Consider the following 19,022-nt stretch of genomic DNA (forward strand, 5'->3'; position numbering starts at 1 on the left):
ATTAAGAAAGAAAGCAATGCAATACGCATTACACATGTGAAGTCATGTAAAACACATTTCTATATTACCAAAAAGCAAGAAAAAAATAACGTGGAAAAAAACCTATGCTTCATTCGACAGAGTTCATCAGTTTTCTCAAGGTAGCTAGCCTTTTTCATCATGGGTCCTTTGGAACTGTCCTGGATCATTGTCTTGATCTGTAGCCAAGTCTTTCACAGTTGATCATCCTTACAATATTACTGTTATTGTGTACAATGTTCTGGTTTTTCTGACTTCACTTTGCATCAGTTCATATAAATCTTACCACATTTTTCTGAAAAGCATCCTGCTCACCATTTCTCATAGCACAATAGTATTCCATCTCAATCACATACCATCTCAATCATATACCATAACTTTTCAATCATTTCTCAAGTGATGGGCATCCCCATAATTTCCAGTTCTTTGCCCCCATTTCTATTTATGTGGTACCACTACACAGTCACCTAGGCTGAATATTAGTCATTCATCCTCTTCTCTTCTTCATCTCCATATCCAATCAGTCTATAAATCTCGTCATTTTATCCCTTCATCACATTTCTTGCATACATTCCTTTCTCTTCATACACACACACACATATGTGTGTATGTATAGTGAAGACAAAGGTGTTCACTATATGTGAATACATATGTATGTATATATATGCATATATACACACATATACTGAACCCCTTTGTTTATGCTTTCTAGTAATTCTCCCTGATTTTTTTCTCTTTCCTCCAAACTATTTTACATAGGGCTCTCAAAATTATTTTTATAATGCACAAACCATGCTACTCCTCTGCCCAAGGAGCTTCATTGGCTCCCTTTTGTCTCCGGGATGAAATACAATTGCTCATCTTGGCATTTAAAGATCTACATAATATAGATTCAAGTCTGCCTTCCTCAGAATTTCATTCTTCTTTTTTTCCATAAACTTTTTAGACAGATTGTCCTCCTTACGAGCTAGATCAAAGTAAATAATATATGTAAAGCACTTTACAAACCGTAAAGAACTTTATAAATGCTATGCATCATCATCATCTTCATCTTCATCAGGAAAATAATCTCTTCTTACCTCTTCCCTTTACAATCCTAACCTCCCCTAAGGCTCAGATTATCAGCTAAACAAAGCTATTCCCAAATCCACAGTAATTAGTGTTCTCCTCCCTAAAATTACATCATGTTTATTTATCTGTGGACACGTTATATTCTGCAGTAATACACCAAAATTTCAACGTCATTAAATGTTTCACATTTTTTTCTTTGTATACCCATGTATAGACATGCAGGAGCCAGCTCTAGGTACGTACTTTGCCTACAATAGATGCTTAATAAATTGACCACAATCCGTTAAGGGTCAAGGTTGCCCCATGGGTTGATGATCAAACTTCACCCTTAAAGGAAAGTAGCACACCATTTTAAGTTGATCTTTTTTCTTAAAGCCTTACAGAAAGACAGCCCTGCTGTAGAACCTGGCCTTCTTACAGCAGAAACCTTTACTTGGAAATCTCTGACTCAGCGGAATCTTGTACTAAAGATACATACATATGCTACCAAAGCTGCAATGATCCGCCTTCCTGTTGGGTGAGTAATTTTCTTAGCTTCTCTAATTACAAGAATCTCTTGACACCCTGAATAACATTATAAAATTCAATAGTACTAAGATTAAGTTGTCCAATTTAGCAATTGGCTGCCTGACACCATATTAACCATATCAGTCATATAAAAATATAATTAGGGGGCAGCTAGGTGGCGCAGTGGATAGAGCACTGGCCCTGGAGTCAGGAGGACCTGAGTTCAAGTCCAACCTCAGACACTTAACACTTACTGTCTGTGTAACCCTGGGCAAGTCATTTAACCCCAATTGCCTCACCAATATATATATATATATATATATATATATATATATATATATATATATATATATATATATATATATATATATATATATATATATATATATATATATATATATATATAATTAGGAAACATTTAACAAAATATATAAAAATATAATATAGAAAATATTCATTCATAGTTCTCTAAGTCAATATGCTGCCTGAAAGAATCTGTTTCTATTTAAGCTTGATACCATGTGGTCTAAGAAATTCTCCACAAATTATGGCTAGATCACTAATTGTACAATTTTAATTTAATATAACTTTTACTTGTAAAAATAAGAAATTTAATAAATATGGCTGATTTGATAATTTTCCTAGAATTTGCCAACTTAGGTAGTTTTAAAGTAGCAACTCATTACATATAATGTGGAAGAAATATCTACTCTGTCAAATATAGCATTTAAAAGGATGCTTTTGGTGAATCCAAATCTTGTTCATAAAGGAATTTAGTGGGCTTTATAATAATCAGTGACATCCCCCTCACAATCAGGGATGTGGAATTGTCCTGTTCGTCTGTATATTGCAGAAACCAAAAAATAAATTATGAAATATAAAAATTGACATTTAGTACCCAGGGAAACCCTCCAGCTCTCAGCGTGTATATCATAGTTCAGATATTCTGTGGATCAGCTCTAAAAATGTGAATTCCTTGGAGGCAGGGACCATGCTTTTGCTTTTCTTTGTATCTATAGCACTTAGAACAGTGTTTGAAACATGTTAATGCTTAATAATACTTTTTGACTGGCTAAAACTGAAGTCTCCAAGCCTTTATTCATGTGCTTACCTTGAACAGTCACCCAGAGAATGTACTTTTTTTAAAAGCAAAAGGCAGTTAATGAAATGATATAATAAGAAATATAGCAATAAGGTATTTTCCCCATAAACCTTTTCATTGTTTACATCAAGAGGAAGAATCAACACTCCTGAGTTTAGGGCACTTCAGTCATATACATAAACACACATGCATACATATACATATATATACATAAATATATAAAATTCATACACACATCTATACATATATATGATATATGTGATTATTGTACATATTTTACATTTTTACTTCTGGAGGCTAGAGTATAAACCAGGTAAAAGTTGTTTGTCCAATAATTAATAAGCTGCCCTGAAGTTTGGTGTTCCTTAGTTTTCCCTCAACCCTACTATAACTCTCTTTTTCCATGGAGAGGAGCAAACAGAGGAAGACAAAATGAAACAACTACTACTTGAAGAGACAACTCTAAGCCCGAGGATCAAGGTCACCATGACTGCTACCTATTCAGCCATAGTCCTGGACCTCTCATGTGTGGGTAGTACCATTAAAATCTGAAAGAGACTTGTTCCAGACTTAAGACATAGTGTTTAAGTTGCTCAAAATTAGGATAAAAAAGAAAAAAGGGGGACCTTCTTACACCTGCCTATTTATTATCTGGTAAAGGAGTTAGTTAATCAATCAATAAAGTAGTGACTGTACCACTGGGGCCAGTCAAAGTTAATGAATTAACCAAAGGTTGATTTTACTCCTCTCTTTCCCCAACAATTTATTAGTCAGGGAATTATTGTTTAAGCCTAGCAATATGCTAGGCCTGTGGGGAATATTAAAGTACAAGAAATGGTCTCTGTCCTTTAGGACCTTATAGTCTAGTTAACAAAAAACAAAAACAAAAACAACAAAAAAGGGGCTAACAACCATCCAAGAGCAATTTAAGTGTTCAGCAGTTCCCTTTACTATTATACTCAGATTAAAAAAAACCCCACACATTTCGTACAATGAATAGAAGTGTTTATTTGAGAACTATTTCTTCGCTGTAGAAATGGTAAGATCTGGGCTCAGTTTCTATGGTTTTGGCCAGCTGAAAAGTTTTCTAATTTATCCTTTTGGTTTTTACCTTCAGAATACTATATTCCTATCTGCTTAGATTGGTTATTGCATTTCTTAGCATTCTGAGACTTAAAGGGACAACATAGTTGCCCTCTAAATTTGCTTCCTAAAACTGACACTGATGTCTACTTCAAAGAGAATATTTAGTTATCCTATTCTGTCTTCTCTTTTTAGGCGGCATATGTTACTCTTTACTGCACATTCCCCGGTAGGACATCATATTCATCTGTGCAGCATGGTATCCTTTATTTTTGGAGAAGAAGATGTTGTTATGCCTTATTTTGAGAAGGTACATGTTAAAACAATTGCTTTTAGACTTAATTTTTGGTCATCACTTGCTTCAGGCTACTGAGAACTTCAGTTGCTTTTTGCATTCAGAACTTGGAACTTGAAGGATAATACATAATTGATTCAGAAAGAAAAATATGACTAAATTGTGAACTCCTTGAGAAACAAGACTGTTTTTGGCTTTTCTTTTTATCCTTAGTGCCTTGCTTGTTGATGGACTAAAATGTCATAATTTTATTTATCTATTTATTGAGATAAAATATAAAATTTAAAATGTAATTTTCATGCAAAGGACTTCTAAACTATTATATAAAGAAGTAAAGAAAACTATTAATTCCTTTGTAATTTAAATTTCATAAGTTTTAAAACATAAAATATGACTACAAGATATTCCCAATGATAAATTAATGCAACAACTTATGAACGAGGCATTTTGCTAGTCTTGGGAATTCAAAGACAAAATCAAACAATCCCTGCTCTCAAGGAATTTACCTTTTATTGGAATATGAAAAGAAATCCAATTGAAGGTAGTAGGTACAAGGTTTTAATGTGTGCCAATATTAACACTTAAAAAGCTGAAAAGATTGAACAACATCCATAACTACCACAATTCAAGGAAGAACTAAAAGCAATTGTGGAAGTTTTGTATGAAATGCAGTCTAGTACTTAACCCTTCATTTTCAACAGTTGATTCAGTTTTTTTTTCATATTAAAAAAAAGGGAGAGTGGAAGTTGTCAACTTAACTCCCTTTTGATTGAGTTTTTTCTCCTCTCCGTCTCTTTTTAAAAATTTGTAAACTGAAATGAATGAGGTTTATCCTCCAAAGAAACTAAACAAAGGATTAAGCAAGGGATTATGATCAAACTAAATTTAAAATATGTTGACTTAATTTAAAATTATATGGTTACAAATTTATAGAAAATCATTTTTAGCTTAGCCTTGAATTTGTTCTTTGAAACCGTCTGTAATACTGGAGCCTCTCAATTTTTCAGTTTTTGAATATGACATATTTGTGTCATTAAATTATTCATATCATTACCAGCTATTTTATATCCTGTTGGAGGGTTTAAATATCCAAATATATATTATAGATGTGGATGGAGTCATTCCCTTGAAGAGTTGAGAGGCAGGTATGCCTTTTTTTAATGCAACTGATATACTTAAGAAAAATAAAATGAATTTTTCAATCAAATATTTTTCATGTTAACTGTCATTTTAGTTTCCTAGCAGTATTCTCTTCATTTTTGATTTATTCAGTTAGCATGATTCCTCCTACCACTTTAGCTTTACATTTATTATGCTATAGGGAAATAGGTGGGGGGTTTGAGGATAGGGCTTCAGGATAGGGGTCGGGGTTTGGGATAGGATTTTGGGATAGGGGTTTGGTGTCCTTAGAAATTCCTCTTAAAAAATTACACCCTCTTAAACACATATCCAATAGAATAAGATAATAGTTTATTTAGGGGCTAGGGAAGGGAAACCAAGAGAGAAATCCTTGGACTTCTCAAGGGGAGAAGGCATAACACAGAGGTGTGGCTCTGAGATACCTATCTTCTCCAGCAGGAGACTGGCAGATATTTTATAGAAGACTGATGGGGGTGATCATCTGACTGTGGAAAGTTCCCTTATTGAGAGAGGACCATCCCCCACTGCTGGTGGCTGGGGGAGTTGGGTGAGGGGTGGCTGCGGATCTCTCAAGCCATCTCCCTCCTCCTCCTGCCACAAAGGCAGCAGCCACTACTAATCTTATCTACCCAGGGATGGGGGAGACTGGAATGAAGGGTGGTGGTCCTGGGGCTAGCTCAGTCCTGATCAGGTGCCACTTATCTCTTTAGGTGTCTGTCCTTTGGTTGTTTCTCAAGTTTCTTTAATATACCCCAAGAAACTTTTGGGGTTCTAGGCCCACAACACTTTGACATTCATACCATAAAGTAGTAAATGATATGGAAAAAATGTCTAAATGTATGAAAACTGTTTGAAAAATTTAATTCTTTTAGGGTATGAATGATTATCCTCTAATTTATATTTCATCCTGTTCTATTTTCATTAATTAGATTTTTGTAAATTAGGAGAAGGCAAGCAAAACAAAAATTGAAATGTTACAAGATTTTCAGCATGTAGCATGTTCATTTTCACATGACCACATTTATATTATTTGTATCTCAATGGAAAAGAGCAAAGTCATTTACCTTCTTTGAGTCTATAAGCCTATAATTAAGTAGCTAATGGAATGATTTAGCAATGGGCCATATTAGTAAAATTTGAGAGTCAGTGTAGTGTAGTGAATAGAGAGATGTTTTCAGAGTCAGGAATAACTCAGGGCAAGTCCTGACCCTGATACCTACTGGTTCTGTGATCCTGGTCAATTTCCACTGATCTCCTCATACAGTTCTGTAAGACCAAGTTACAGAACAGTTGCTTCTCTGCATTAGATGAAATTTATCAATATATGAATGAAATGCCATGTTCAGTTTAAAAAATACAGTAGAAATAAAATGGATGCCTTACAGCTAAGACTAATACATTCTGGTGATAATAGTTGTCTGTCCTATTTCTCTACAGGAAAGCCTACAATTTGTAGAACATGCTGTGACAATATTAAAAGCTCTTGGATATGTTATGAATAATTTCAGAGATAAGGAAAAACTTGCTGTTGCTATGAAAGAGTTACGGATGACTCACTATCCTCCAAACCTTAATGATAGGGAGCTATCAGAGCAACACTTCAAGGTAAATGGGTGTATGTCTTGTTTCTGAAAGGATGTCAAGTGAACACCAGGTTTTGGTTATGTTGCACTTTGTTGTTATTTTTTCTTACTATTAAATTCTTGGTATGTAATGAAAGGCACCATCTAATTCTATATTCTGAAGTTCCTGGATAATTATTTTGTGACCTCATTATTTCTCAATACCAGTGCATCTCAAAGTTACAAGGGACTTTGGGTGCCATTTTTTTCAATATATAGGGTGGGTCAAAAGTCACAAAAGGGTTTCAATATTTAATAACTCCTTTATTTTTGTTTTTAATTTACAATACCATAGCATCGCATGCAGTATGTATAGGAAATGAATTTATATTGTGTGTAAAAAAATCAAATCTCATAAATGGAAAAAAATAAAGAAAAATAATTTTTAGAGTTATTAAAACATTGTGACTTTTGTCCCACTGTATATTATTTAACAGTAACCTTTCCACCAGAAAAGTGGGCTTATGTCCTTTGCCTGAAGTCTTTCAGTGAAGGTAATGCAGTACCTATGGGTAGCTAAGTGGCAGAGTAGATAGAACACTGGTCTATAGTCAAGAGGACCTGAGTCAAATCTCTGATGCTTACTAGCTGTGTGACCCTTGGAAAATCACTTAACCTCTCTTTGCCTTAGTTTCTTCATCTGTAAAATGGGGATAATAATAGCACCTACATCCCAGGGTTCTTGTGATGATCAAATGAGAAAATAATTGTAAAGTACTTAACATAGTGCCTGACATATAGTAGGGACTATATAAATTCTAGAGTTTTTTTAATCATCATCATCATTAGAATTTTTGCTATTCTGCTGAGGTAGTCTATTCTTTTTTTTAATTATGAAAGTATTTTTATTATTTTCCAGTTACATGTAGAGATAGTTTTCAGCATTTGTTTTTATAAGATTTCTCGTTTGAAATTTTTTCCCCTCCCTCCCCCTCTCCCCAAGACAGCAAGTAATCTGATATAGGTTATATATGTACAATCACATTAAACATATTTCTGCATTAGTCATGTTATAAGAGAAGAATCAGAGCAAAAAGGAAAAACCTCAAACAAGAAAAACAACAGCACCAAATACAAAAGAAATAGTATGTTTCAGTCTGCATCCATATTCCACAGTTCTTTCTTCTGGATTTGGAGAGCCTTTTCCATTATGAGTCCTTTGGAACTATCTTGTACCATTGTATTGCTGAGAATAATCAAGTCTATCAGTTGATCAACACATGTTGATGATACTGTGTACAATGTTCTCCTGGTTCTGCTCATCTCACTCATCATCAGTTCATGCAAGTCTTTCTAGGTGTCTCTGAAATCTGCCTGCTCATCATTTCTTACAGCACAACAGAATTCCATTACATTCATATACCACAACTTGTTCAGCCATTCCCTAATTGATGGGCAACCCCTCAATTCCCAATTCCTTGACACCACAAAAAGCAGCTATAAATATTTTTGTACATGTGGGTCCTTTTCCCTTTTTTTTTGACCTCTTTGGGAAAAAGACCCAATAGTGGTATTGCTGTTTCAAATTGGGCATAATTCCAAATTGTTCTCCAGAATGGTTGGATCAGTTCACAGGTCCACCAACAATGCATTAGTGTTCCAATTTTTCCACAGCTTCTCCAACATTTATTATTTTCCTTTTTTGTCACATTATCCAATCTGATAGGTGTCAGGTGGTAGGAGGTAGTCTATTCTAGATTTGGAGATCTCTAATTGATAAGATGCTTTTCCTTATATCAAATCTAAATTTGCCTCCGTACAAAACTTCAACTTCTCCTTCTTCTTCTTCTTCTTCTTCTTCTTCTTCTTCTTCTTCTTCTTCTTCTTTTTTGTGAGGCAATTGGGGTTAAGTGACTTGCCCAGGGTCACACAGTTAGTAAGTGTCAAGGGTCTGAGGCTGGATTTGAACTCAGGTCCTCTTGAATCCAGGGCCGGTGCTCTATCCACTGTGCCACCTAGCTGCCCCTAGGGGAAGGACTTTTTGAAATTAATAGTTGATCTGGGCTTTGAAGAATAGCCAGGATTTGGATTTGTGGGTTCAGAAGAAGAAAACTGTAAGTATCTGGAATGGTTGAAATCAAGTCTTGAGGTTGAGAATAGGTGTGTTGTTTAAGTTCCAGGGAATAAATTCCATGGTTCTATGTGCTTATAAATTATCTATGTATATTTCTTATTGTGTAGTACCTTTTAAATAAATCAGAAGTTTCTCCAAGGTCATGAAAATCTCTTAATTGCTAAATCTGATTACTTTTTTCTTAATCCTCTCTCTTCTTGACTTTTTTTGATAGAATTTAACTCTTTATACCACTCTCCTAATCTTAAAACTCTCCTTTCAGTGTCAATGACACAGTGCCTTCTCTTTGTTCTCTTCCTACTAGTCTGACTGCTCATGTTCTCTCTCTTTTTAAAATTTATATTCCTCTTTCCACCCTCTAATTGTGGATATCCTATCCCCTCAAAGCTTTGACCTTGAATCTAATGTCTTCTATTTTTACCATATTAATCTTACCAACCTCATCTATTTTTGTAGATAGCTTCAATTATAACTTCTGTGCAGATAACTTTCAAATGGTCCAAATTCAGCCTTGGTCTTTCCCCTCAGCTCTAGCCCTATATTTTCAAAAGGCTATTGGATATTATCCAATTTTCAGATACTTCAAATACACCATGTCCAAAACTGAAACTGAACTCACTATCTTCATCTCTCTCTCTCAATCTCTCTCTCTCTCTCTCTCACACACACACACAAACCCACACTGCACAAAGTTCTTCCTGCCAATTTTCATATTTCTTTTGGTAGCAATGTAAGTTTAAAAAGAACAACAATGATGAACAAAGGATGAAAAGGTTTCTTTTTTTTCTTTTTACATATAAGGCATTTTATTTTTTCTGTTACATGTAAAGATAGTTCTCAACTTTCGTTTATACAAGCTTTACAATTTCAGATTTTTCTCCCTCCCTCCCCCCTCCCCTAGACAGCAGGTAATCTGATATAGGTTATATCTATATATCTATATATCATATCCATATAGATAGATATATACACACATATATATATACACATAATAACATTAATCCTATTTCTGCATTAATCCTGTTACAAGAGAAAAAATCAGAGCAGTGATGCAAAACCTCAAAATAGAAAAAAAAAAACAGCACCCAAAACAAAAGAAATAGTATGGTTCAATCAGCATCTATACTCCACAGTTCTTTTTTTTTTTCTTGGATTTGGAGATCCTCTTCTATCATGAGTTCCCTGGAACTCTTCTGTACCATTGCATTGGTGAGAAGAATATAGTCCATCACAGTAGATCAACACTCAATGTTGATGATACTGTGTACAATGTTCCTCTGGTTCTGCTCATCTCACTCATCATCAGCTCACGTAAGACCCTCCAGGTTTCTCTGAACTCCTCCTGCTCATCATTTCTTACAGCACAATAGTATTGATGAAAAGGTTTCTTAGCCAAGATCACCAGTGCCTTGAACATAGGAAGCACTTATATATTTGTTGACTTGTGCATGGCAATAGGGAGCTAGCCTCAAAGTCATGAGGACTGGATTCAGTTCCCATCTCTGACAAATACTGGTTCCAGATCCTAGACAAGTCACCTAACCTTTCAATGCCCCCCAGGTAACACTAAACTTTTAAGTTACAAAGAAGGTTCCTATCTGCACAGGTAGAAGCAAATCCTCATTGGGAGCTCTTTACACAGATCAAACCACAGTTACAGTTTGTTTTTTTAAATGAGCTATCCTGACAGAAAAATAATCCTAAATCTTTTTTTTTAATCTAATTGCAGGTTTTTCATCTTTCTTTATGGCGCTTGTTGAAAAAAGTGTATGGACCTAGGGCTCCACCCAATTTCAGATTTGCATTCCGAGCTCTTACTTTGGACTTGAGTGTACTTGAAACCTTTCCAGAAGAGGCTTCTTTAGGTAGTAATTATTTTTAGTCATTAGTTTTATTCCTTTGTGGCATTTTCAATAGCTAAAAGAGTTGACTGAGACATAACAGAAAAGGACCATGAAGTAGGAGTTAGGAAATGGGTTCAAACTCTCGAAATAGGTAACTTTAGGCAAATTTTTTTTACCTGTTTTCACCTCTGATTTATATATAAAATGATACTGTTGGCCTATAGCAGGGATTTTTGATCTTTTTTTTGTCATAGTCCCCTTTCTTTGAAAGTCTGGTAAAGCCTTTGGACCCCTTACTAGAATACGTTTTTAAGCAATTGAAGGAAATGCTAAATTTCAGTTAGTAAAATTACAGATTTTTTTTCCATCCAAATTTTCAGACACCTTGAAATCTATCCATGGATTGTTTGGGCATTCACAGACTTCAGGTTATAAACCCTTAGATTAAATCATCTCTATAGTGCCTTCTAGCTCTACATTTATTTGATTCTTTTTTTTTTTAAGTGAGGCAGTTGGGGTTAAGTGACTTGCCCAGGGTCACACAGCTAGTAAGTGTTAAGTGTCTGAGGCCGGATTTGAACTCAGGTACTCCTGACTCCAGGGCCGGTGCTCTATCCACTGAGCCATCTAGCTGCCCCATTTATTTGATTCTAAAGAATTTTGGATTCAAGGCTAGTGCCTGGCTTTCATGTAGATAGAATAGAAAATATCCTCCAATTGAATGATGTTAGGAAAGTCCCTATGCCAGCCTTTAAATTCTATCTCAAGCCTAAGGCCTAGGTTGTAATGCCCCAGCTTTCTTGTCACAAAAGGAAATGATCTCTTAAAGCTAATTCATACTAGCATACTATTAATTTTATGTGGTAAGGAGAATTGGATTTTGGAAGAAGTTGCCTAGAGAAGAAACTTTATACAGAATAGAGAATAACCCTCAATATAAGCAGTGCTTATTTATTTGTTTTATTTTCCTCAGTCATGTCCTCTTCATTCAGGAAAGATAAAAAGGTTGATGGTTATACATAACATGTATATAAGGTAGGCTTTCTACCTACAATGTGAATATGGCACCTTTACTATCTATATATCAGTTACATTTTACATTTTCAAATGTGTTATGTATATATATATATATATATATATATATGTGTGTGTGTGTGTGTGTGTGTGTGTATGTATGTATAAAAGAAGGTACCCTGTTAGTATGTTTACATACACACACCCATATAAATGTGTGTATATATATATGAAGGTACCTTGTCAGCATGGTAGGAAGAATGTCTACTTTATATAAATGTGTGTATATATGTATATATTATATATACACATATACTTATGTATGTATATATACATATAAACTTATTAAGGGAAAACTGCTATATAAATAGTCCTGAGAAAGGTATTTTGCAATTTCCATTATGCCCTTAGAATGCAAAGATAAGGATTTGAAATTTTCTAGGGGTGGTAATTGAACTTCCCAAATGATTAAAACTTCTTGGAAAAATCATAGTGCTTGAATATACTAAAGGCAAATGTTGAGAGTTTTACAAGAAAATTAGGAATAAATTTAAATTCAAGCCATTTTTTCTCTCCTAGCGGAGTGGGTAGATATTAAATATCCTGTTGTGATAGAAGACAGAAATTACTCTTGTGAAGAATTAGTGGCGGCAATTAGACTGCAAGCTTATTGGAGAGGAGCTTATATTAGGCTCCTCATGAAGGCCAGACAACCAGGTATGCTTTTGCATTTAATAAATTGTTAATGATTTATTGTAAATAATATAACATATCAGTATAACCAAATAATTTTCTTTAAAACTATTTTCCTTTAAATAAATGCAAGTTTAACCAATGAAATGTCATATTTTTTCAGTTTATCCTTCAAAGACTCTATAAGGATTCTTTATTCACTTTTACACATGTATGATTATAGTTACCATATACTGTTTTGGGGTTAATTTTTTAATATATGAGTATGTGTGCATGCATGCATGTAGTTTACATTACTTCATTTTAATTTGGTGAAATTCAATGAACATTAATTAATCGTGTACTTTGTATGCCAGGCACTGTGCTAAGCTCTTAAAACCAAGCAGAGTTGCTGGTGGAGAATGGAGAATTACCTGGAATGTTCTGAAAGTTCAGGGTCTTCTATAAAGGAAGAACTTTGGGAGGAATTTGTCGCTCTGCCCTTCAGTCTTCCAATCAGAAGGGAGAGACATCTGAGGGAGCTGAAAAGGCATCATAAACTGATCTGAGAATGCATCAAAAACAGAGTCAATTCCACATGCTATCAGCTTATCCTAGTGGAAGTCATGATGTTTCAAAGAGTAGAAACTAAGCAGAGATGCTGTGTGAGAATATTATTACCAGGAGCCCCTGATAATAATATTCTCACAAGAGTCATCTGCAAAAAATTAATAATGTTTTTTTCTCACATTTAAAACATATTCCTCATACTAGGATGTCCCATAGGTATCTCAAACTTAATATATTCAAAACAGAAATATCTCTTGCCTCCTCTGCACTTCTATTCCTAACGTCCCTATTTCTGGTAAGCACTCTACCATCCTTCCACATACCCAGGTTTACAACCTCAGAGTCACTCACCTCCCATATCTAGTTAATTGTCACATCCTATAAATTCAACCTCTACAACATGTCTCACATCTATCCCTTTCTTTCTAATTATACTGTTATTGCCTAAGTTCAGGCCTTCGTTATCTTTTTTTTTTAGCTTATATATATATATATATATATATATACACACACACACGTATATATATACATATATGCATACATATATATATGTGTATATATATATATATATATATATATATATATATATATATATATATATATTTTTTTTTTTTTTTTAGTGAGGCAATTGGGGCCAAGCGACTTGCCCAGGGTCACACAGCTAGTAAGTGCTAGTAAGTGTCAAGTGTCTGAGGCTGGATTTGAACTCGGGTACTCCTGACTCCAGGGCTGGTGCTCCATCCACTGCGCCACCTAGCTGCCCCTTCATTATCTTTTGTTTAGACTACTACAATAGTTTTTAAATTGATCTGCCACTAGTCACTCCCATCTCCACACAGCTGTGTAATATTCCTTAAGTGGAGGTCTGAACATGTCACTCATGATCAAGGAAATTTAGCAGCTCCCTATCACCTTCAAGCCCTTCAAAATCCAACTAAGTCCTATCTTTTCAAACTAATTGTACATTATTCCCCCTCATGTATTCAACATTCTAGCCAAACATTATTTTATTCTTATTTTTCATAAACACCATTATAACACACATATCTGTCCCTAAAATACTCTTCCTTCTCACATGTGTCTTTTAGAATTCTAGGTCCACTCAAGACAATTCAAATACCCTCTCATACCATGTCTTTTCTGATTATCTCAATTATTAGTGTCCCTCCCAATTATTTTATATTTAATTTGAATTTATTTTGTATTAACTTATCTGTATACATACTCCCCATCCCCCACGCCCATGTAAGTTCCTTAAGGGTCAGAACAATTTTGATTTTTTTATTTGTATCCTCAGTACCAAGCACACTGCCTGACACATAGTAGATGCTTAAGAAATGCTTATTGAATGAATGCCTTGAACCTTAATCATACTCCACGGACTTCATTATATGAATGTACCTTTTCCCTATTGTTGGATATTTAGGTTGCTTCTCATTTTTGTAGTTGCAGTGTCCTTTAGATGACAAGTTGGTTCTACTGATTTCTTAGCTGTGATAATGTGAAAAGAAATGGGCTTTTCCTGTAAATATTGGTCATTATAATTTGTTTGGTTCAAGTGATATTTTATGATTGATGAAATAAAGGTGAAGGATAATACACTCGCGTACGATATGGTACTGGGAGTTAGGAGACCTGCGCTCAAGTACTGGTTTTGCCACGAATAAACTTTGACTTCATACAAGTTGCTACAACAATAAGATGAGAGGATTGGAAGATAAGATTCCCTAAGTCCCTTATAGATTTTAATTCTTTGGTTTCTTTTTATTATTTTCAGACACACCACAAAATAATGATGTTGCAGATACACTGCAAAAACTTTGGAGTTTGCTGGATATCAATTTAGAACAATATTCAGTCTCTCTCTTAAGGTAACAGGCAACATAAGCCATTTCCATATTGTATTGACACGCAACATCATTTTATAATGACTGTATCTTTAAAATATTTATCTGAATTATCTGAGAAAGTACTACAATGATTCAGATGAATTTTAAACTAATATGGTGCTAATTTCAAGAGTAATATCTTTAGCCTCTCCTTCATTTCAATCTTGTAGGTATTTGTTGAGTATTTCAATGTCCTTTATTCTTAAGTTTTCATCTTAATGACCATTATTTAATGCGAAGCTTAATTTCTGTGCATTTGTTATTTCTATATCTCAAAGTATTAGCCTAGTAGACACTTTAAAACCAAAATGAAACTGAGTTTACAATTTAGTTAATCAGTTTGACAAAATACCATGGCTATGTTGGAATACTTAATCTTTTCTCCAAGCCTTGAAGTGACAATGAAGACTCTTTTATTCTTTCCTCTGTTGAATTTATAGTACGACAGAATCATTCATATAAAGTTTGAAGGGGCCTCTAGTTCAACCCCTTTATTTTACAGATGAGGAAACTGAGACTTAGGTTATGTAACGATGGAAAAATCATGCTGCTACTAACTGTCAGAGACAGAATTTGCAGCAAATTCTTCCCAACTTCAGTTATAAAGGTTGGACCCTAAGCAAGGGATTTGTGGTTAGAGGACCTGAATTCAAATTCTGATCCTGTTACCTTCTCACGGTGTGACTCTTAGGCAGGCTCCTTTACTTCTCCAGATCTCTGTTTCCCCATCTGTAAAATAAAAGATTTGGACTACACCATCTCTAAAGATCTCTTCTAGTTTAAAAAAGGTATGTTCTTATGCTGTGTACATCAGTGCTATCACCACAATCCTTTCTCCTTCATCCTAGTTTCCTTTGATCACCTACAGCCTCTCAAACAGTTTTTACCTTACTCAGATGAAAGACTCATTTAATCTGTTACTGCTTCAGTTGGTCTGATAACCCATTGCTTTTATTGCTCTTTTATGCCACATGTCAGAACTCTGTCTTACTTTCTTTAAGTTCCTATATTGTTATATTAAAAAAAAAATAGTATTCCCTAAGCTACTCTCTCTGCTCTTCCAGATTAACTTCCTCCTTTATCTGTTCATTTATTTCCTCCTTTGTCTCTTTTTTCATACTGTCTAAGCAATATGATGGAGCATTGGTCTTGACATCAAAAGGAAGATATGAGTGCAAATTCTGGTTCTTGCATTTATTATCTTTGTAACCATGGGCAAAATGCTTAATTTTTCTGAAGCTATTTCCTCATCTCTAAAATTGAGATGTTAATATTTATCTCTCAGGGTTGTTGAGAAGACATTTTATAAATATAAATAGATTATATAAATGTAACCTATTCTTCTTTTACAATATGCCCTCATTTCCTCTGCATTTTTACAGTCCCTTACCTAATCTGGGACATCAAACTACTATAGTAGCTTTTCAATGAGTTTTCCTACCTTTACTCTATTTCCAACTCCAATTTGTATTGCCCGGACATACCATGTCCTATTCATCCTATAACTCCACTAATGAGATTCTACAGTATTTCTCCATTTTCTCTTATAGGATTGAGGAAACTTTTTGCTCTTCAGGATAATTGATCCACAGAGAGGAAAAACATTTTTGAAAATGAAGTTATCAGGGGCAGCCAGGTGGCGCAGTGGATAAAGCACCAGCACTGGATTCAGGAGGACCTGAGTTCAAATTTGGCCTCAGACACTTGATACTTACTAGCTGTGTAACCCTGGGCAAGTCACTTAACCCTCATTGCCCCACAGAAACAAAAAAAAGAGAAATTATCTTCTATAAATGAGATAATATATGTAAATGCAAATATAAATTATGATATACTGTTCTAAAGTAACAAAGAAAAAGTAAGTCTATTTAGTCTTGATTTTTTTCTTAAAGGAATAAAAATACCCCCAAAATAAAGAACTTTACTCAAGTCTTATAACCAGTTGAGTGAAGAAATAGACGAAAAATATGTTGGGGGAGGTATGGAAAGAGAAAGGTGAAAGGCGGGAAGGTAAGGATGTAACATACAAAGACACATGTTAAGAGATAATAAAGAGAGAAGCAGAAAGGAAGAGGGATCACAGGGAAAGGTGAGGCAGTGAGAGATTCAGTGTGTTTTAGTCATCAGGAGTTTTCAAGGTCATGCTTGACTGTATCTTTGAGTTGCATTGTCCTCTGTGTCCCAATACTTCGGTATTTCATTAATGCCTTTATGATCACATTGATATAGCTATGCTTTCCTTTTGTGTAGAGTGGAACTCATCCATATTTTCTCATCTTATGTAATTCTTGTCTATTTGCTCTCCAATATATGCATAAAGAATCAACTCAATGAGCTAAAAGTCTTTTTGCCAGTTCTTTTGTATATTTTGAAGGCACCAACTTTGGCTTTCCACTAGTAATGATAATAATAATTAATATTTATATAGCACTTAACTATGTGCTGGGCACTGTGTGAAGCACTTTACAAATATTATCTCATTTGATTCTCACAACAACCCTGGGAGTTAGGGGCTATTATTATCCCCATTTTACAGATAAGGAAACTGAGGCAAACAGAGGTTGATATGCCTAGGGTAAGTATCTGAGGATGCATTTGAATTTTGATCTTCCTGACCTACAGGGTTTGTGCTCTATACACTGTGCTGCCGAATTGCTAGAGCTATTTTAAGTTACTTTTAAACTCATTGCTCTTTTACTCCTATTCAAGTAGAAAATTCAAGGTCCAATTTATTGTCCATGTTAACTCTCTCCCAAACATAAGTGCTGATATACTAACTCAGAGGGATAGTCATATTCTGGACAATAGGCATTTTTTGTCAATTTCATTTTTTTTCTGTATTTTTTATTAGACAGATTTCTTGAATAATTATGAGATTTCATTAGGTAGGCTCTGAGTGATCTGGGGCTTAATACAATCAGCATGATATCATTGGCAAACATCTATCTGGAGAGAAATCTATAGAGAATCTTTTCTCCATTTGAGCTTTGTGCAAGGCAATATTCATAAGAATGATAAACACCGTGGGTTAGCATATATCTTTCTGTTTTGTGTCTTGCTTGTCTTTAATTATCAGAAGGCTATTGATATCTATGATTACATTTGTCAAAGAATATTTTCTTATCTTAACATAGGCATGAGACTCTTTTTTCCTCAGAACAACCTTTAAGACCATGTTTTGCTCTACTGAGTCAAGTACTTTTTTTATGATTAGCAAAAAACCACAAAAGTTTCTGATATTCTCTTAAAATTTCAGTCAATTATGTGTCTCTAAAGAAGTCATCTCTCAAATATCATTTGTGAAAGTCTGATCCTTGCTTAAATTTTCAAGGAAGTCCTTGTAGATCATGTTGCATATGTAAATCATTTTCATAAAATGTTTTAAATATGAACAAAGTAGGCATATGGAACTGTAGTTACTAATTTTTTCTTGATAACTTTTCCCTCCATGTCATCTTGCTGCTTTTCCTCATTCTTTTGGTATCCTTTCTCCTTAAGACATCTTTAAAAGTATTCCCTTAATGCTTTCAAGATACTATTGCTCTTCACGTGGATTACCTCAATGTTGTTTTTTAAAATCTTGTCTAATTATTCTTCATAATTATCTTGCTGTGTCATTTTGATTTCTTCATACGGCACTTTAACAGCAGAGATATTGAGTCCAAATGTAATTGTTATTTTACAGATGATGGAAATTATTATAGAAATAGTGACAACTATATTTTATTTTTCATTTCTCCTTGGAGTTTTATCTCTGCATGATCTTGGGATGATATGACTCACTTATATCTCATTTCAGACTTTCTTTAGGTCTGTTTTTGCTTCCGTTTTTTTTGGTTGTTTTATAAGGTAATAATTATATAATGTCCCACCACCTTCCTCCATACTTAAAACAAATGAATTTTTACTCTAAATCATTCGCCCTTGGTTGCATGTCTCTGACAAGAAATGAATGATTTTTTAAAATTAAGAGTTTACTATGTTCCAAGCATTATACTAAACACTGTGGATGTAAGTATAAGCAAGGAAGATAGTCATTGCCCTTAAGGAACTTAACATTCTAAAAGAGAGAACAAGTGTTTGATGGTTAAGCCAGTTTGGGGACTATTTTGCCTTACTCA

General features: G+C 34.3%; 1 protein-coding gene across 1 annotated transcript in view; it reads left to right on the forward strand.

Annotated features, from left to right (window-relative positions):
• The window catches only part of ADGB (androglobin), a 167,417-nt gene that overhangs the window by 87,020 nt on the left and 61,375 nt on the right, over positions 1-19,022 (forward strand). Inside the window, exons 18-23 of the mRNA XM_043999579.1 lie at positions 1,465-1,606; positions 3,977-4,091; positions 6,654-6,821; positions 10,642-10,777; positions 12,350-12,487; positions 14,790-14,883. Coding sequence (XP_043855514.1) covers positions 1,465-1,606; positions 3,977-4,091; positions 6,654-6,821; positions 10,642-10,777; positions 12,350-12,487; positions 14,790-14,883 — 793 coding nt within the window. The remainder of the gene's footprint in view (positions 1-1,464; positions 1,607-3,976; positions 4,092-6,653; positions 6,822-10,641; positions 10,778-12,349; positions 12,488-14,789; positions 14,884-19,022) is intronic.

The sequence above is a fragment of the Dromiciops gliroides genome, chromosome 4 (assembly GCF_019393635.1).
Source record: "Dromiciops gliroides isolate mDroGli1 chromosome 4, mDroGli1.pri, whole genome shotgun sequence".
Classification (NCBI taxonomy): Eukaryota; Metazoa; Chordata; class Mammalia; order Microbiotheria; family Microbiotheriidae; genus Dromiciops; species Dromiciops gliroides.